The sequence below is a fragment of the Hordeum vulgare genome, chromosome 2H (assembly GCF_904849725.1).
Source record: "Hordeum vulgare subsp. vulgare chromosome 2H, MorexV3_pseudomolecules_assembly, whole genome shotgun sequence".
NCBI classification, from domain to species: Eukaryota; Viridiplantae; Streptophyta; class Magnoliopsida; order Poales; family Poaceae; genus Hordeum; species Hordeum vulgare.
The window spans coordinates 620,770,282-620,791,144 of NC_058519.1; the positions used below are offsets into that span (position 1 = coordinate 620,770,282).

At 44.0% G+C, this 20,863-nt stretch overlaps 1 protein-coding gene across 1 annotated transcript; it reads left to right on the forward strand.

The window, feature by feature from the left end:
* Window positions 1-11,285: 11,285 nt before the first annotated feature.
* On the forward strand, window positions 11,286-15,786 carry LOC123427932 (26S proteasome regulatory subunit 6B homolog). Its single transcript, XM_045112072.1, has 6 exons — window positions 11,286-11,795; window positions 12,551-12,781; window positions 13,242-13,400; window positions 13,696-13,848; window positions 14,385-14,468; window positions 15,380-15,786. Exons 1-6 carry the CDS (start codon window positions 11,301-11,303, stop codon window positions 15,512-15,514), a joined length of 1,257 nt encoding a protein of 418 aa, XP_044968007.1. The 5' UTR covers window positions 11,286-11,300; the 3' UTR covers window positions 15,515-15,786.
* The last annotated feature ends 5,077 nt before the right edge of the window (window positions 15,787-20,863 follow it).

Below are 20,863 nucleotides of genomic sequence, written 5' to 3' on the forward strand. Positions count from 1 at the left end.
GTGGGCCCAGAGATACCTCTCTGTCACACGGAGTGACAAATCCCGATCTCGATTCGTACCAACCCAACAGACACTTTCGGAGGTACCCGTAGTGCACCTTTATAGTCACCCAGTTACGTTGTGACGTTTGATACACCCAAAGCACTCCTACGGTATCCGGGAGTTGCACAATCTCACGGTCGAAGGAAAAGATACTTGACATTAGAAAAGCTTTAGCATACGAACAATACGATCTAGTGCTAGGCTTAGGATTGGGTCTTGTCCATCACATCATTCTCCCAATGATGTGATCCCGTTATCAATGACATCTAATGCCCATGATCAGGAAACCATGATCATCCATTGACTAACGAGCTAGCCAACTAGAGGCTTGCTAGGGACACATTGTGATCTATTCATTCACACATGTATTACTGTTTCCTGTTAATACAATTATAGCATGAACGATGGACGATTATCATGAACAAGGAAATATGATAATAACCATTTTATTATTGCCTCTAGGGCATATTTTCAGCAGCCTCACCCATTAAGCTTTGTTAGTCTTGATACCTTTGGAAATGAGATTGTTGAGTCCTCTGTGGCTCACAGATTACTACAACACCAGTTGCAGGTACAAGTAAAGGTTACTTGATGCGAGCGCGTTGATTGTTCATTTGGAGTTGCTTCTTCTTCTTCTACTCCATCGATCTAGGATGGGTTCCAGGCCGGCAGCCTGGGATAGCAAGGATGGACGTCGTTCTTCTTTTGTCGTTTGTCTTCGTCCGTAGTCGGACCCTGCTCTTACTCTTGATGATTATGTAATGTACTGATGTGACTCTGATGTAGCTTGTGGCGAGTGTAAGCCAACTCTATATATATCTCTTCTTTTCAGTACATGTACTTGTAACGATATCCATTCTTGCGACACGACGAGATGCGCTTCTATCCCCGACGAGGCCCTCGTGCCAAATTGAGGATAGGGTCGCATCTTGGGCGTGACAAGTTGGTATCAGAGCAGTACCGACCTAGGAGCCCCCTTGATTGATCGAACATGGCCGAGTCGAGTCTAGTGAAAAACTATTTGAGTCTAGTTATATATCGGAGAGTAGGATTCTTTTTTCTCCTCTTCTATGCTCTGGTGAGGAATCTTGACGTAATAATTTATTCTACTCCTCTTCTCACTCAATTTTTTTTAGGATCACGCGGATATTGTTGGAATCTATATGATGTCGATGTGACGGAGTTCTGTCTTGGTGCCTCCTATCTGCTCTAAGTCTTAGGGGAGTTTAGCTCCAGGGGATTCTTGAGCACATCGTTATCATTCAGATTTTTTAGTATCTCAGAACGAAGGATGTTCGTAATTGCTTCAATACTAGTAGTGGCGAGATAACCCCGATGTCCCCAGTACTGGTGCAGATTGTTCGGGAGTACTGCCATACTTTGTATTGTTGTGATCACGAGGGTCTGTTGTAGATGAAGGTCCGAGATTCTGGTTGTGTGTTGACGGATGGGATACAGGTGACGGGTTAGTATAGGAGTTGTGTGATGATACTCCTTGTATCCGTGTACCAGATTGCATGACCAGATGTTTCGGGAATTCTTAGGTGGGAATTCTAGTAGTTGCTTATAGGACAATCTTCCAACAAATACATGATGTTAGGTTGGGGTTCGACATCTAGTGGATTCGTTTGTTCACGGTCGACTTACAGCGGTACACGTTGTGTCTTAAAGAGTCCTTGTAGCTTGCTACGACTCGGGGACGCTTCGTATGTCGGGTGCACTGCCTTGCACTTGATGGCTACTGTAAAATCGAGCCCGTGCGATCCTGTCCGCGAAAATATCAGACGAAATCTTTCTCATGAGTTTGTTCTGACTTGTTTCATAAGCCTCATTCTTTGTTTTGTTGAATATGGTAATTCAAGTTGCTTCGATGTCAAGTGGTCATTTCAGATCTTTCTAGTGGTGTTCTCATATTTTTATGTGAATGCTAATTCTTTTGCTCAAATCAATTCTCTTGTCAATTCTTGTCTACCGGAGTTGTCATATTAATTCTTTTCCAACCGGTGTGTTTCTCTCCAAGTGGATTCAATCCTCTCCAATTCTTGCAGATCTTTCTCTCGTTTATTCCGGAGTTTGTCTCATCTGTCTCAAGTTGTCTTTGTTTTTCCCGCCCTCCCACCCTTTTCTTCAATGATTCAATTTTCATCCAGGAGTTTTCTTTGCATTGTGCTTCCGTTGTCTGTTCTTTTCTCTCTTACCCGGTGTTTCATTGTGAAGATTCTCAGCAGATTCATCTCATATTTGTTCAATCTTGTCATCCTTACCGGTGATTTTAATTCAGCTATCCATGTTCATCATATCCTAATTATCCTTGTAATTCTTTTCATGTTGGAGATTCTTTCAGCCTATTTTGGTTATTCATTCCTCTCTTTTCATCCGGAGTGTTGAAGATATCTCGGAAGTTTCGTGTTTTCAATTCTTTTAATTATTTCGAGGTGCTCAACCTCATCTAGTTCTCTTCATACCGGTGCAATATCCCTCTTTCTAGCAATCCTTTCAACGGTGATTTCTTTGAGTGGGCCCATAACCCACAGGTTCTTTCCCAGGATCTTTCTTGGCTCTTTTATTCTTTCCCGGAGATCTCTAATTCTTTCAACTATGACGTAAGTATGAATTTCATCAGTCATATCCCTTCTTCAAGGCCTATTTGAGTTAACTCTCATATGTGGCTCAACCTTTCATTCTTCTTTATTCCGGAGTGTCTCAGCTATTCTTGGTGTTTTTCTCATCATCATTCTCAGCTTGCAATTCGAAGGAGTGTTTCTCTTGAATCTTGGTTCATTCTCTTGGATATTCGTCATTTCAGCTTTGTGCCATCATCTTAATTGTTGTCAATCATGTGTATTCCTTTCTTGCTATCCGGTGCAGTGCTGAGTTGTTATCTTTCTCGTTCCTCCGAAGGCCATCATTTCAGAAGATTCTTCGTTCTCAACTTTCAGCTTTCATCCTCAAATCTTCTCAATGGTTGCCTCTTCGTTCGTCTCTTGATTATTCCGGTGCCTTATTCAAGTTTTCTGTTAGGTGGCTCAAGATCTTTTCATTCTCATGTATCTCCGGTCATTCATGGTTGCCTCATTCATTTCAATTCTCACTGGTGCCTCTTTCAAGATTTCTTCTAGTTTGTGCTTATATTTCTCCTTAATCATTTCAAGAAGAATAAATGGTATGCTAGATCCGTTGCTTGTCATCAATTTAACTTGATGAAGGATAAGCATAATATAATTCTTATTCTTGTTCTTCCTTCTTCCAAGAGATTTCAATTCTTCTTCTGGAGTGGCTCATGATATCAATTCGTTTCTCAAGTGTTCTTATCTTTTCTTTTCCGGAGTTTTAAGTTCTATCAAGTTTCTCTCCGTGAGGCTTCATCTAAATCTTGGCAAGGCCATAATCTTATCCTGTTCTACCTTCATGTCGTTGCTTCGTTCATTTGTATACGGAGGTCCTTCATGGTGGTTCATCATCATATCAATTCATTCTTAAAGTGTTCTTCAAGATTCTTGTTGCAGAACCTCAAGTATTCTTTCTCTTGCATTTCCAATGCGTTTGTTATTCCTTTATCCCTTGAGGTGGTATTATAGCATTCTTGTTAGTGTAGGAGCCTCGAAGAGTTTTCCTTTCAAGAATGAGATAATTAAGTCCACCAATTCTTTGATCATGAGATATTTGCAACCCATGATTTCTTCATTGAGCTATCTTGGTTTGGATTTCACCTAAAGCTTTTCCTATGGATTGTGCTATCATGGTGCTTGTCATTAATCCTAGTTCTCAATGCACCCTCTTGGTGTAAGAAGTTTTCTTATCTTTGCTTTCAACTATCCTTGTTTCTTTTAGTGGTTGGTTGTCACCTCATATATGTTGAGATGATCTTCATAAGCCCACTACTGTCTTCTTCTTCGTTGTTGATTTTCCATCTACTACGTCAATTCTATGACCGGAGGCTCTTCAATTCTATTGTGATGATAGTTGTAATTCTTTTCTTCTTTCTCTTCTTTCATATGAGCTAGTTTCTATTCTATTGTTCCGGAGGCATTGTGATATTGCTCTTTTGGGTCAATCTTGTTGTTCCATCAAGATTGTGGTGTTCCCTTGTTCTATTTAGTTGTTTGTTATGAATATTGTCTATTTCTCTCTTCTTATCGAATTTTTTGTCCCATTTTCCTACCGAAGTGCTGCCGAAATTTTCCATGAATTCTTGCTTGTTTCTCATATCATTCCTCATCTCCTGGCAACCTTCAAGGATCGTTTGTTTCACTCGTTTGTCAAGAAGCGACTAAGTTTTACCTTTTGCTTTTCTCATCCTCTCCCCCCTTTCATTCTTGGATCTCGGGGCTAGATCTTCTTGTAGTGTAGGAGAGTTGTGACAGCCCGATGCTGACGCCCCAGAAGATTCCCCTTTCTTTCCGTTTCCGTCGTGTGGTTATTTTTTTTCGTTTGTTGCATCGTCATTTAGTTTGCATCATCGCATCATGCATGGCATCATGTCATCGGCGTTTTGTCGGTGTTGCTTGTTGCCGTGTTGTTGGGTGTTAGAGCTTGTGAGTGTGACGTCGTTTGTTGGCGTGTTGAGAGCGGGTGCGTGAGAGCCACCGCTAAACCCTGTCGCACCGCCGACCTAAACCTTCTCCCCTTCTCTCCTCTCTCATTTCGTTTTTGTGGTTTTGCTAAAGTCTTCGTTTAAACCCCTATTCAAAAGGGTGCGTCTTCTTCTTTTCAATAAAAGCCCTTTTATTAAATGTAGGGGCAACCCTTAGGTTTTTATTTTATTTCTCCGTTTGTTTTATTTTAAAACCCTCCCATTTTATTTTCTCTTTTAAAAGGCTTTTATTTATTCTTTAAATAAAGAGGTTTTATTTAATTCTAAAAGGGGTTCGATTTTTATTCTTTTGTAAACGGGTTTTAATTTTATTTCTTAAAAAGGTTTTATTTTAGTCCTTTTAAAAAAAATGCCCAATTTGTTTTATAGTTGGGGTATGTTTTAAAGGAGTCAAAAAAGTATTTCTTTAATTTTGTTAAATCCTTTTCTTTTGTGGTGTTTTTTGTTTAAAAAAAAAAAGAAAACCCAATAGGAGAGGACCCAGACCAAGGCCCAGCCGGCCAAGGCCCAGGCCCCCTCCAACCCTAGCGTCGTGCTCACCCCCGTCCCGTGCCTCTCTCGTCCTCCCTGCGCCCCCATGGACCCTCTGCCCGAGGAGCCCTTTCCCACGCCAGGGTCGAGCTCCTTCCCTGCCGCCGCCTCTTCCTCCCCCGAGCTCCTCCCGTGTCTGTGTCCATGGCAGCCAGGCGTGAGTCCCCTCTGCCTCGTCGCGCCGCGTGGCCTCGCTGGCCTCCCCGCGTGCCCGTCCTCGCGATGCAGCCCCGAGGCGCCCGAGCCGCCGCAGCAGCGTCGCCGCGCCGTCCTGCCCGCGCGCGCCCTGCCGTGCCCGCGCGCCGCCTCTTCCTCGGCCGCTGGAGGCCCCGCCTCGTCCCTCGCCTCCAGGCCTTCCCATCAAGGTCGCCGCGCCACCCACGCCGGTCGCCGCGCCCTGCCGGCCCCGCTCGCCATGGCCTCTCCCCATCGCCCGTCTCCCGCGCGAGCCCCTGTCAGTGCCCGCCTGCAACAGCTCCCCACCAGCGTCCCTGCGCGCCAGCAGCTCGCTGCCGTCCACTAGGTTGCCGCCGTGCTCGCCGATGCTCGACGTCGCCCTGGCTCCCGTCCTCGCCGCCCGCCTGTAGGTCTCCCTGCTCTCCTCGCCGCGCCGCCGTGGGCTTGCCATCCCTGCCGCCGCCGTTTTGTTGTGTAGCTTGCATTGCTTCCTGCTGGCCGGCGTACTGCTGATGCTGTAGCGTAGACGTTGTTCCTGTAGCCAGTTGATTTTGATGCTGCTACTTTTGTCGAGCCCCCATGGCGTTCCCCTGCCGAGCTGTGCCGTTGTCGTGGTTGCTCTGCCAGTTGCTTTGCATGTTGCTGTCCTGCTGCTTGTCGTATTGCTGCTTGCTTGCTGCCTGCCTACGTGTTGCTTGCCGTTGCCTGATGATAAGCTTGCCTATGAGATAGTGGTGCTACAGCTACGTAGCCTGCTGCCGCTGTTGCTGTCTGTAGCCATTAGATTTTGCTGCTGCTTGCTAGCTGATAGCTGTTGTAGGTTGCTGCTGCTAGGTAGATGTTGCTGGTGTTGCTGTGTGTCGCCTGCCGTTGTCGCGTGCACCATCCCCGCCTGCCGTGGTGCGTCGACAAGTTTGCCGAGAACCCCGTCGTCCTCGACGACCCCGAAAGCGAGTTCGACTTCCTCGACGTCGCCGAAGACCCATGATCGACTACCGACGCGAAGACCGTGCACCGACGACGAGAGAACGACTACCGCCGACGAGACCGTGTACCACTACTTCAACTATCGGCGCGTGTACGACTACTTACACGACGACCACGACTTCCACGTCGTCCGCTACGAACCGATCCGCTTTGAATGCATGTATGCACCGTATGTATGCACCGTTTATTTTCCCGTGCACGTCGTCTTCCTTTTCGTCCAGCCCTCGACACATGGGAACCCGAGATACGGGATCACCCCATCTTTATTTACCGTTCCCGCACGCGTTCCTATACGTTGGCACGATACCCCGTTGAGTTATCGGGATAGGAACGTGGCCGTGGCATCGTTTCCGATTTGCCGCCATGGTTTCCTCTCGCTCGCCCTGGCGACACCTTGCTTCTTTCCCTTCTTGCCGTGGTGTGATGACTTGCATGCATGACACATTCATGGCATATAATCTTGTGTTGCATGCTTCTTGTGCCGTAGCTCCGCTCTATGTTCCACGTGTTAATCGACTAGGATGCCATGTAGGACCATCGCTTCACCCTTGCTATGTTAACAACAATTAAATATTGCCGTGTAAATAATCGGGAGTGAATTAACTAATTAAACGTGGATTTTCATCGATTTGCAACCCGTTGCATATCGAGCTTCATTTAATGTGTAGTGTTTGTGTGAGGTATTTTGCCATGCCATCCCTTGCATGTTGATCTGATCATGCATCATAGTAGGTTGTGCATCATGTCGTGCATCGTGTGGTGAGATATTTGTGTTGATGTTTGTTTTCGGTTTGCCCGTCTCGATAGAGTTCCGCAAGCGTGTCGGAATGTGAGGACCCGTTCGACTACGTTGGTTCATCTGCTTCACGGAGGCATTCTTCTTCCAAGCGGGATCTCAGGCAAGATGATCATTTCCCCAGATACCATTACTATCATTGCCATGCTAGTTTTACCGTTGCTACCGTTTATGTCTCGTTGCCTTCCACCTGTTAAATATCAGCCTCTCAACAATGCCATGAAACCTTCAACCTGTTCAACCTAGCAAACCACTGTTTGGCTATGTTACTGCTTGCTTAACCCTGTTGTTAGCGTTGCTAGTTGCAGGTGCAGATGCTTCCATGTGATAACATGGGTTCCTTGTTATATCACCATATTGAAATGTTATTTAATTCAATGCACCTATATACTTGGTAAAAGATGGAAGGCTCGGCCTTTCTAGCCTGGTGTTTTGTTCCACCTTTGCCCCCTTAGTTTTCGGCTACCGGTGTTATGTTCCATAAACGAGCGCTCCTAACACGATCGGGGTTGTTATGGGGACCCCCTTGATAATCCGGTTTAGATTAAGACTGGTCTGGCAAGGCCCAACTTTGGTACTACATTTGCCTAATCACTAATAAACTGCATAGGGAGTAATTAACCCGAGGATAATTTAATCAACCCCCGGGCCAGTGCTCCTCATGAGTGTTGGCACTTGTACGCGTCGCTTATCCGTCGTGTCCTGAGAACGAGGTACGCGACTCCTATCGGGATCGTCGACACGTCGGGTGGCCTTGCTGGATTAGTTTTACCTTTAACGGAATATCTTGTGCATCGGGATTCTGGTGATGCTTTGGGTAATCTCAGAGTTGAGGTTTTCCACTAGGGAATCCGACGAGATCGCGAGCTTCGTGATTGAGGATTTCTATGCGGCTTGTGGTAATTTGTGATGGACTAGTTGGAGCACCCCTGCAGGGTTAAATCTTTTCGGAAAGCCGTGCCCACGGTTATGTGGCAACGTGGAAGCTTTGTTTAACACTGGTTCTAGATAACTTGAAGTAACTTAATTAAAACTTGCCAACTGTGTGCGTAACCGTGACTGTCTCTTTCGTGAGTTCCTTCTCCGATCGAGGACACGGTGGGGTTATGTCTGACGTAGGTAGGTGTTCAGGATCATTCATTCGATCATCAATAGTTACGTCCGTGATGCGTAGATCCCCCCCCCTCTTATTTTCTTGTACTCGTAAGTTAGCCACCAAATATATGCTTAGCCGCTGCTGCAACCTCACCACTTAACCATGCCTCACCCATTAAGCTTTGCTAGTCTTGATACCTTTGGAAATGAGATTGCTGAGTCCTCTGTGGCTCACAGATTACTACAACACCAGTTGCAGGTACAGGTAAAGGTTACTTGACGCGAGCGCGTTGATTGTTCATTTGGAGTTGCTTCTTCTTCTTCTTCTTCATCGATCTAGGATGGGTTCCAGGCCGGCAACCTGGGATAGCAAGGATGGACGTCGTTCTTCTTTTGTCGTTTGTCTTCGTCCGTAGTCGGACCCTGCTCTTACTCTTGATGATTATGTAATATACTGATGTGACTCTGATGTAGCTTGTGGCGAGTGTAAGCCAACTCTATATATCTCTTCTTTTCAGTACATGTACTTGTAACGATATCCATTCTTGCGACACGACGAGATGCGCTTCTATCCCCGACGAGGCCCTCGTGCCAAATTGAGGATAGGGTCGCATCTTGGACGTGACAATTCTAGATAAAAAAAATATGCAAAGAAATCACCTAAATCAACAACAACCATAGGTTGTTCGGGTGGGGTGCGTGGCCTCGATCCCATGCATGCAAGCACGCAACTCATAGATGGCCAAGAGTGGGATGGTTAAGGAAATGCATGTTTACCCTTTAGAATGCATGCTTTCCAAGATAGAAATGGACTGTGCAGCAATACCAGTGGTACATGCTGAAATTTTTCTGACACATAGGAACCAACAAACTACGCTGCAATATTTAAGAATAGATGCAAGACACCGAATAATTGATCCAGTGTGAGAACAGAAGTAGTCAATGATATGTAAATTCTATCCAATTTTGTTATTCACACGCAACAGAAAATATTATTAGTGTGAGGAAATTGTAATGGATGCATGGAAAACAACAATTTGTGCTTCAAACATGTTAGTAATGGGTGCATGGAAAAAAATAATTTGTGCTTCAAACATGTTAGTTACAACACAAACATTTGTTTCATTACAAAAAGAAAATGTATGGTATATGAAGCAAGTAAATATTCATAGCAGCGCGGTTGTGTGTTGGGAAAAGAGTAACTTGCAAGACTAAACAAATTCCTTATACTTACAAGGAGAATAACAAGGCCGGTCTAAACTGTTAGGAATGCATACGGAAGAGGAATAATTTGTAGTTTCACTTTGACAACAAAGATATAACTAAATGTTGTGCTCCAGAAAAATAGTCACAAAAGGACAATAATTTATACCATTGTCAAGAGGCTATCGAGAGTTGGATGTGCAAGGGTCTGGTCAACACGACCTCGATCTGCACGGATCCGGTAACGATGATCTCGATCTGCACGAATACGTCTATGACAAGTTGGATCTACGAAAGGGATGATCATGGCAGCAATGCCATCACTACAGATCGACATGCAGGAACACATGTTGCGGGGACAGGGAATCCATCAGTTGTATCTGGATATAAGAACACTTCCAGAAGTGAATGTAGAAGTGTTGAGACAACAAATGCATCATTCTTCAGTCTTTTTGTCCTGAGATCTTAATTATATATAGGTCTTCACACCCTCTTGTTTTATTCTTTTTCTATTTGTCAATCAGTGTTTTTAGTCATATTACCTAGAAAACAATCTGTCCTTACAATATTCGTTCTTCAGTCTGTTTTTTCCAACTATATGATCTCATTCCATAATTTGTAGGCATCGGTGAGCAATATGGATGATGCACGTGAACAAATTGGCACTGTCATCTCCACTACACTGAAGGAGATCAAGCCTATTCCCATCAACATCAACTGGAACCTTCCCTTGACATGCATCCTTCTCCTTTCTTTTTTCTCTCCCGAGGTAAGTTGGCATGCTCCATGTTTATGCATAAGGACGATGAGATGGATATGTGTTCGGTATTACAGATTTTGAGGAACTGCTCATTTGTCAGCCTGTCAAACCAGATGAGCCTCAGAGGAACTAAGAGAAATGACTATTCATTTACCACTCTTGTCATCATCTCTATTGTCAATTTGTCATTCGAGTGATCCTTGAATGTATTAGTAGACAAAATGACATATTTTTTATCAGCTATGATATGTGCTTCCACTGTATACTTGCCGCTTTCTGATGGGCAGATTTTAGCTTGAGAAGATTTTTGCGAAAACATAGCGGTGCTTTTGCTATGATGGAAATTAAGAATAGGGTGTTCCATACTAGATTGATACACGTAGGGATTTGTGAATGAGTTTTATGCTCAGAGCTAGATATCCGCTCTCCGCTCTTCACCTATCCTAGAACTCATTTCATCTTTCGTGTTGTCATAACGTGTCCATTAGTCTGTATTCTAGCCGAAAGTTTCAGAGTTGTCAATTATTTTTGGAACTCGGTTCACATAGTAGCTGGTCCTTTTTGGGACATATTTGTTGTGTCTTTTCCCCCATTTAGTCTTGTATTTTTTTCGTACATAGTTCAATTAGCTTCAAGTGCAACATATGACCGAGTATGACACCCCACTAGATGATCTTATATTCTTCAAGCAAGGATGAAAGAAGTTCCTCACTTATTTCAAACCGTATGTAGTCTACATTAAAATATTAAAACACATATTATATTTATAAATGTAAAGAGTATTTTTATAATTATCATGTATGATTATAATATTAGTTGAGACATGCGATTGCACGTCCAGACTTACTGGTGGTGTTTAGTTTTTTGAACGCTCGCTATGAGCCTACCCTTTATTCGCCACTCATAGGTTCAAAGTACAAGATGTTGCGTCAAGTCTAACCAGTGCTTGATCTGTACCATGCGTTCACGATCCAACGGTCCTGATGCCTGGATCGCATGATCGCGCCCGGACTAGGGATCCGCATCGCCCACGCCTCTCTGCCCCCAAACCCGGCCCTGCCTCTCTCGTGTTAAAAAAAAACCCCGACCCTGCCTCCAGCCTCGAAACCCTAGCCATGGCGGCCGTAGCAAACCCTCCCGCGGCCCTCGCGTCGACGCCCCCGCCCTCCTACCCCGCCACCGCCGCCCACTGCGCCTCCTCCTCCTCCTCCGCGGCAGAGGATGAAGACGACCTCTACGGCCGCCTCAAGTCGCTCCAGCGTCACATGGAGTTCGTCGAGATCCAGGAGGAGTACGTCAAGGACGAGCAGAAGAACCTGAAGCGCGAGCTGCTGCGCGCGCAGGAGGAGGTCAAGCGGATCCAGTCCGTGCCCCTCGTCATCGGCCAGTTCATGGAGATGGTCGACGGCAACAACGGCATCGTCGGATCCACCACCGGGAGCAACTACTACGTGCGGATCCTCAGCACCATCAACCGCGAGCTGCTCAAGCCGTCGGCGTCGGTCGCCCTGCACCGCCACTCCAACGCGCTCGTCGACGTGCTGCCGCCCGAGGCCGACTCCAGCATCTCGCTGCTCGCTTCGTCGGAGAAGCCCAACGTCCTATATTCGGTGAGTTTTCTCATGGACTTCTCCGATCCGTATGAACCCCGAGGAATTTTGTTTACCTTGCCCGTCTCATCCCCCGTGGAGAATAATTTTGTAATTCCAGATTTTAGGGATCTATTAGTCCCCCGTAGCGATTGTTGTTCCATAGTGATAGTTGAAATCGGTCTATATTGTTGTGGGTCTGTATCCTGATTTTATTTTCCCCACACAGTGTCTTGGGAATTTACTTAGTATTTTCAGTTTTCAGTCCACCTCACGCACACTACCAGCAACCGAGACAGAGGAAGAGCGTTAACAGCAGCGGCTGGAGCCAGCCATGCCAGATTATCTGGAAGGGGTTGTGCCATATTGTGAACCATGAAGTTACACAGTAGAGCCAAGTAGGCGTTAGTAGTAGTACATTCTATGCTTGTATTGCTTAATACTTAATACAGTCTAGAGGCAGTAAAAGCAAAGAAACGCAAGTAGCACAGAGCCTCTTCTTCAGTAGAAGCTCTTAGCCAGTCAGTCTTGAGGTTTTCTTACCTCAGCATCTGTATGTCCATGCAATGATTCAATTGTCTATTTTCCTATCCTTAAGGTTAACCAAGATTGATCGTTTTATTAAAATGTTTGTTGAGAATTATGTGCATAACATGACCGAAACTTTTCATTCTATTATGGAGTCTGTATCTTTGTTAACTGTTCTGCAGTTTTTTCATACATACAATAAATGAAGGAAAGTCAATAACAATTTGCTATGTTCTGATTATGTTTAGGACATTGGAGGATGTGATATTCAAAAGCAAGAAATTCGGGAGGCAGTTGAGCTACCATTGACACACCATGAGTTGTACAAGCAGATTGGTATTGATCCTCCAAGAGGGGTGCTGCTCTATGGTCCTCCAGGCACTGGGAAGACCATGCTTGCTAAAGCTGTGGCACATCATACAACTGCTGCTTTTATCAGAGTGGTTGGTTCTGAATTTGTGCAGAAGTACTTGGGGGAGGTAAGATGTGAATAGTTGTAACATGCATTTATTAACCTTGTTTCTGCATTGGGCTCTCCTTCTGTTCTTACAAAATTTATTGCATGTGTTAAGCTTTGATAATGTAATAGACGCCTAGTTTCTTAGGTGTTGGTTAGGTTTCCTTGTTTATGCTCCAGATGCCCAGTTCGTAAAAAAAATGTACTTGCTCGAACTGAAGTGTTTGGGGGAAGAACCCAGAGACAAGAATAAGACTTTATTTAGTTATTACTGTATATGCATTACCTAGGCAAGTAAACTGCTGTTAAGCCTATGATTCATGCTGTCGGTGATACTGCGTATGCTTCTTAATGCTTCTGATGTCAAATGGTTTATACATTCTTATTAGGGTTTAGACAAGAATTTGCTATGTGAAGCTTTTCTCCGGTTTGCTACTTATCAGTTCTTTTGTTGATGCATTGTATGATTTATCTAATCTTAGGGCCCAAGGATGGTTCGAGATGTATTCCGCTTAGCTAAAGAGAATGCCCCAGCTATAATATTCATTGATGAGGTTGATGCTATCGCCACTGCTCGATTCGATGCTCAGACTGGGGCTGACCGAGAAGTTCAGCGTATTCTGATGGAGCTGCTCAATCAGGTAAAATTTCAAGCTATAATAGGTTTGCTGGAACTTAAGTTGTTTGCCACCTCTAACCCTAGAAAATCATGCTTTTGGAACATGCATATAGATGTAAATGAAAAAAAGACACTGACTTCAGTTGTTCAATTCTGATTTTACAAAATGTATACATGCTCTTGGAATTAATATGTGCTTTTTCAAGGATAGGTAGTAACTTCCCGAAAAGGCTATTATTGTTAAGACTATTTACATGCAACTTTCTCATGCCTTGAGGGGTCCGAATTTTTCATTGTCTGTTTCGTATGCAATGCAGATGGATGGATTTGATCAGACAGTGAATGTGAAGGTTATAATGGCGACCAATCGGGCAGATACTCTAGATCCTGCTCTGTTGCGTCCAGGAAGACTGGACAGGAAAATTGAGTTCCCTCTGCCAGACCGGAGGCAGAAGAGGCTTGTTTTCCAAGTAAGTTTCTTTGTAAATATGTTTTGACGTTACTGATAGTTCTTGTTTGGAAAGAATTCTTATATTACGTAACAATAATTTGAATGTACTCCCTCCGTCCCAAAATTCTTGTCTTAGATTTGTCTAGATATGAATGTATCTAGTCACGTTTTAGTATTTAGATACATCCATTTCTAGACAAACCCGAGACAAGAATTTTGGGACAGAGGGAGTATTATATTGTATTGATGGTCCTGTAATCATAGTTCTTGCACTTGCAGTCATTATCTTTAGATCATTATTAAATGGTTCTCAAACGTTAATCTTTTTAAAAGCTGTTACTTAACAAGGTACATCTTTTGGTAGCACGGATAATTTGTTGTACCATATTTATTATGGATAAATTGACATAGAGCTCCAACTAGTATTAAATAATCAGTATAAGTTTGCATTTATGAACAAGATTTAACTACGTATTGAAAATCTTAGTTTCTTTATCGTTTCTGAGTTATGTTTTCGTTTGCATGTGATAATTATGATGGCCTCCTCTCTTCCAGGTTTGTACTGCTAAAATGAACTTGAGTGACGAGGTTGATTTGGAAGATTATGTCTCCAGACCGGATAAAATCAGTGCTGCGGATGTGAGTGCTTTTTCTTTATGTCGAACAGTCTTTAGATCTTTAATGGTACTAGTGCAGCATAAGAAATTGCACAGCCTCAGATTAATTAGGTCATGATAATAATTCCTTAAATCCTTTACTCTTGAAGTTTATCATACTCTCTCCGTTCTTTTTTATAAGACGTTTTGAACAGCTGGCATTGAACTGTTTTGGGCGCCGTCTGAAGTGTTTAAACGTCTTATAGAAGTGAACAGAGGGAGTAGTAAATGTACCTTGTGCTCACCCTACATTTGATTCATCATATTCACCTATAATAGCAGTACCAACGCTGAGTGCGAAGTTTGTGTGGATGGTGGCAACGGAGGACTTTATTTCAAATTATTCAAAAACAATATTTCCAAGTTAAAAAAAGAACTAAAAAAAACTGAAAACTTGTACACATTCGTGATGGATCTGTAAAATTTTGTTCAAAAATATTGTGATTTGCAAGCTGTGCAAAAAGAAAAAAAAATTCCAGCCCAACAACAAAAAGAGAATGGCCCGTTTCCATGTATGTATTTTTTTTTGTATGCCATGTATGCAAGTATATTGTTATGAAAATTTTCCTGAACTTGTTATATACTCCCTCCGTGCCTAAATATAAGACCTTTTAGAGATTTCACTATATACTACATATGGAGCAAAATTAGTGAATCTAAACTCTAAATTATGTCTATATACATCACTATGTAGTTCATAGTGGAATCTCTAAAATGTCTTATACTCCCTCCGTCCCAAAATAAGTGTCTCACTTTATACTAGCTCTAGTACAAAGTTGTACTAAGCTTGAGACAATTATTTTGGGACGGAGGGAGTATGTATCTGTGCATGTACATTTTTGTTGTGTAATTGCTGGAATCCCCTTTAATATCCATCTCGTCGTTCTTTTTCAGATCACTGCTATTTGCCAGGAAGCTGGCATGCATGCTGTCCGCAAAAATCGGTATGTTATTCTCCCCAAGGACTTTGAAAAGGGTTACCGAACCAACGTCAAGAAGCCTGAGACAGATTTTGACTTCTACAAATGAGGCAACAAAGTGTTGACACAACAGATGAATTTGTGGATAGTCAGCCTCTATGTGACATTAGTATCCTTGTATGTTGAGGCTCCTGCATGCCCTATTCTTTTTCATCAGATACAACCATTTTATTTTGTGTTTCTACTAATTGGAAAAGTAGAAAGGGTGTGCACATTCTATCTCATGCTTGTTTTAAGCTACTTGCCTGTCAAGTTTTGCTTGACCATTTTGCCATGTTGTGTACAGTCATATTTTGTTAAAAGACAAATCCGTCGATGAAAGAAGACTCTTTGTGAAATATGTTTTTTCAAAAATAAAAAACATAATAAATTTTTGATCAACACACTGTAAAATTCTGTTTCTAAGTTCAAAAAAACCTGACGAATATGACTTCCTTTGGGAGGGATATGACTTTCTGTCGATGAAAGGACGACCCTTTGTGAAATATGTATTTTCATAAATAAAAAACATAATTTTTTTATTAACACAGTGTAAAAAGCTTCTACTTCAGTTCCAAAAGACGTGATGAATATGACTTCCTCTGGGAGGGATATGACTTTTTGTCGATGAAAGGACGACCCTTTGTGAAATATGTTTTTTCATAAATAAAAAACATATTTTTTTTATTAACACAGTGTAAAATTTTGCTTCTACTTCAGTTCCAAAAGACCTGACGAATATGACTTCCTCTGGGAGGGATATGACTTTCTGTCGATGAAAGGACGACCCTTTGTGAAATATGTATTTTCATAAATAAAAAACATATTTTTTTTATTAACACAGTGTAAAAAGCTTCTACTTCAGTTCCAAAAGACGTGATGAATATGACTTCCTCTAGGAGGGATATGACTTTCCGTGGCAAGTAAACAAATACTGACTTCAGGAGATTGTATTAACTATACGGGAAAACTAATGTGCCAAAATCAGTTTCTTTATGCACTTAAATAACATTCGAACTGTGCAACTCTATGCTTTAAAAAATACAAAATTTGTACACAAATTATTTAAAATAAACTTAATGAGGAGATGTAATAGTATACACTGGTTCTTAAACAAACATGCTACTCAACACACGAAGCAGGTGGAAAACATCGAACGGCCTCGTGCTTCTACCCTCTCCCTCTCCCTCTCCAGGATCACCTGAAGAGCGCCAGTGCGGCGGCCTTGGCACAGCAGGCGCCGGCGGACGAAACGGCTTTCGCGACCCACCAACCCCTGGCACGGGACCCCACCGCTCAGCTGGCTGACGATAGCGCGTCGGGTTGCCCTCCTGAGCCGCCGCCGGTGCTGACCGGCTCAACTCATCAGCCGTCGGCGTTCCTGTTCCTGGGGCGACACCCTCATCGCCGTCGTCGCCGCTCCTCCATCCCGGTTCGTAGCTCACCAGAGGCTCTCCGGCCTCGTTTGCCGTTCCTGGGCGAGGCAGCGGAGAGGGATGCGCCCCAAGTCCGAGTGGTCTGGCCTCCAACGATGGGATGTCGAGGAAGAAGATGACCACAAGCGTGAGAGCAAGCGAAGGCTTCAGCATCATGGCTCGAGACTGCGTGCACAAGTAGAGAGGAGTGAGTGAGTGAGCGAGCGAGCAAGGCCAGAGCTACGTGCTTATATACAACCCCGTACGTGCCGGCGGTTGGGGACTGGGCTGGGGTTATAGAATGACTTATGACCATGTGACAGTTGAACAGTCGTGGCTCCTGGTTGGGTGAGTCAAACCGCCCGCGCAGTTTGATCGATCCTTTGTCCGCATTATACCGCTGGAGCAAGGGGATCGAAGGCTGCTTTGGTTGTTCGGATGCCGTGCTCTCTGTCGCTAGCAACCAGCCACAATATCTTTATCAAAAAAGAAAAGAAAAAAAAGAAGCAACCAGCCACAATATGCCTTCCTCGCTCTTGACTGACTCCACCAATCATGCTAGCATTGCACACGATCGAAACGCATAGCGCTGCACGGATGTTTTTTTAGCGATAATAATAAGTAGCAGGGCGACCAGCTCCATGATTATGGTGGAAGTGTTACCTTTTCTTTTCTGCAAATTGCTTGAAAAGCTGCTGGAGCAGGAGCGCAGATTAATAAAATAATAATTAGAGAAGCTTGTTTAGAAGTTAAAAAAAAATCCATGGTTCCGCACGAACTTGTGACATTTGGTTTAAAAATGTTGTGATTTGTAGGCTGTGCAAAAAATATATGTGTTCCGCACGAACTTGTCAAATTTGGTTTAAAAGTGTTGTGATTTGTAGGCTGTGCAAAAATAATAATCCAGCCCAACTTTTAAAACTAAAGGGCCCGTTTCAAAATACACATTTGTCTTTTTTCTGTACGCCACGTATGAAAGCATAATGATGTGAAATTTCAAATTTTACACATACAAAGCATATATGTGTATGTGTGCACAAAAATATATATTTTTTCACGCCCTGGAAAACTGATTTTTGAAAAAGAACTCCATGTAGCTCGAGCTCTGTTGGCATTTTCCGTTGTTGGCTTTTAAACGTGCGTATGCAGCTGTACACGCGTGCCTACACGATTCTTGCTTCGGCCGGCTACTTGACGGAACTTGCGTAACTAGCGACACGAATAACTACTTGAACTCCATGTAGCTCGAGCTCTGTTGGCGTTTTCCGTTATTGTAGTTTTTCTAGGAAATTTATAGTCTCTCCCAAGGACATCTCTAGCCCATCCGCACAAGTTTAACATGGGGCAAAAGAAATTTGGTTGGGGGAATTAACACCCATATAGTCCATCCACCAAATTGTATTTTTTTCTGTTGGCATTCCCAAATAACGATCACTTAAGGACTCATTCTGTACATGCAATGAGTTCTTGATCGCAACTCGGATAGGATCGGGACATCCCCTACTGAAAAAGATTGACGACTTCTCATGATCGATGCACTGGCCTCAAGCATTACAATATGTCTCCAATAGGTTTCACACTGCAACTGATCCCTCTACATTAGCCTTAAAAAGCAGCAGGTTGTCATGTGCAAACAGAAGGTGGTTTATGGTGGGAGCTGAAGGCGCCACCTTAATACCTGCAATTGATGACTAAGAACTCGATTTCAGGAGGCATGAAAGGCCCTCTGCTGCAATCAGGAATAAGTAAGTGGAAATTGGATCTCCCTGTAGAATCGAAAGAGTCAAGCTTTCCACCATTACAAAGAACACAAAAGGATACCGAAGACACCACCCTCATTATCGATTTATCCATTGCTGTGAAAAACCAAGTTTAGTCATAATGGCCCTGAGGTAAGGCCACTCCAATCTATTGTATGCCTTCATCATGTCTAGTTTGAGAGCAAAAAAATTGTTCACCTTTGATTTTGACCTGTTCATAAAATGCAAACACTCATATGCGCAAATGACGTTGTCAGTTATTAATCTGCGAGGTACAAAGGCAGATTGTTCCTCAGAAATTATCTCTGGTAAGACTTCCTTCAATCTGTTGGCCACCACTTCTGAGGTTATCTTGTAAATCACATTGGAAAGACTAATGGGGTCTAAACTAGGAAATCAATGTGGGATCCAATACCATAGAGCATCTCCACCCCGTTCCCAAGAGCCCCCAGACCAGTTTCTTATCGCTGGCGCAAAAAAAAACGCTCAGTCGCGCACCATGAGCCTAAATTTTGCCGGTTCGGGCTGAAATTGGCGCCGGCTGCCCACAACGAACCCAGTACGTTGGGGGGCGCCCGAGGGTGCCGGGGGGAAGGAATTCGGTGCGAAAACAAAACCGAGCCAAATTCCTCCCTCATGGACCCGCCAAGTCAGCGATTGCGCGTGACCGGTTGGGTAACGTTGCACGGGAAACAAATCTTTTCCTACGCACATACAAGATCTATCCATGATGATGAGCATCTACGAGAGGAGAGATCGGATCCACATACCCTTGTAGATCGCTAAGCGGGAAGCGTTAAGAAACCCGGTTGATGTAGTCGCACGTCTTCGCGATCCAAATCGCAAGCCGTCCCGTGATCCAATCACGATCTTGTGCCGAAAAGACGACACCTCCGCGTTCAGCGCACGTACAACTCGATGAAGATCTCTGCCTCGTTGATCCAGCAAGCGAGGGCGGAGAGGCAGATGAGTTCTCCGGCAGCACAACCACATGGTGGCGGTGATGGTGAACTAATCCGGCAGGGCTTCGCCGAGCTCTACCGAACTAATCTAGAGGAGGAAGACGATCTAGAGAGGAGAGGGCAACACGTGGCTTTTCAGGTGGTGGCTGCCCTCAAAACCTCCACTATATATAGGAGGAAGGGGTAGGTAGGGCTAGACTTTGCCCCTCCTCCAAGGAGGGAGGGTTTGGCCGAAGTGGGGAGGAGTCCTCCTCCCACAAGGGAGGTGGACACCCTAGGGAGGACTCCTCCTCCACCAACCCTTGGCACATGGGCCTCTTGGGGTCGCCTGCCCAAGCCCATCAGGGGATGGTGCGTCAGCTCCTAGGCCAATGTGCCCCCCTGGGTGGGTGGGCCCCTCCCCATGGACCCCGGGAACCCTTTCGGCACTCCCGGTACAATACTGGAAAACCCTCAAACTATTCCGGAACCCGAATACCACTTTCCTATATATAAATATTTACGTGCGGACCACTCCGGAGCTCCTCGTGACGTCTGTAATCTCATCTGGGACTCCGAACAACATTCGGTAACCAACACACATAACTCGATAATACAGAAACGTCACCGAACCTTAAGTGTGCAGACCCTACGGGTTCGAGAACTATGCAGACATGGCCGAGACACTCTCCGGTCAATAAACAATAGCGGGACCTGGATGCCCATATTGGTTCCTACATACTCTACGAACATCTTTATCAGTTGAACCTCTATGTCAAGGATTCAGTTAATCCTGTATGATGTTCCCTTTCTCCATCAGTATGTTACTTGCCCGAGATTCGGTAGTCGGTATCTGCATACCTAGTTCAATCTCGTTACTGGCAAGTCTCTTTACTCGTTCCATAATACAAGATCCCGCGGCTAACTCTTTAGTCACATTGCTTGCAAGCTTGTTGTGATGCTGTATTACCGAGTGGGCCCTGAGATACCTCTCCGTCACATGGAGTGACAAATCCCAGTATTGATCCAAGCCAGCCCAACAGACACCCTTGGAGATACCTGTAGAGCACCTTTATAGTCATGCAATTACGTTGCGACATTTGATACACACAAGGTATTCCTCCATTGTCAGTGAGTTGCATGATCTCATGGTCATAGGAACATATACTTGACATGCAGAAAACAATAGCAATAAATGACACAATCATATGTTATGTTCATAGTTTGGGCCTTGTCCGTCACATCATTCTCCTAATGATGTGATCCCGGTATCAAATGACAACTCATGTCTACGGCTAGGAAA

Coding starts and splice junctions, on each gene's coding strand:
- LOC123427932 (XM_045112072.1), top strand. CDS start 11,301: ATGGCGGCCGTAGCAAACCCTCCCGCGGCCCTCGCGTCGACGCCCCCG. Junction 11,796..12,550: donor AGCCCAACGTCCTATATTCG/GTGAGTTTTCTC, acceptor GATTATGTTTAG/GACATTGGAGGATGTGATAT. Junction 13,849..14,384: donor AGAAGAGGCTTGTTTTCCAA/GTAAGTTTCTTT, acceptor CCTCTCTTCCAG/GTTTGTACTGCTAAAATGAA.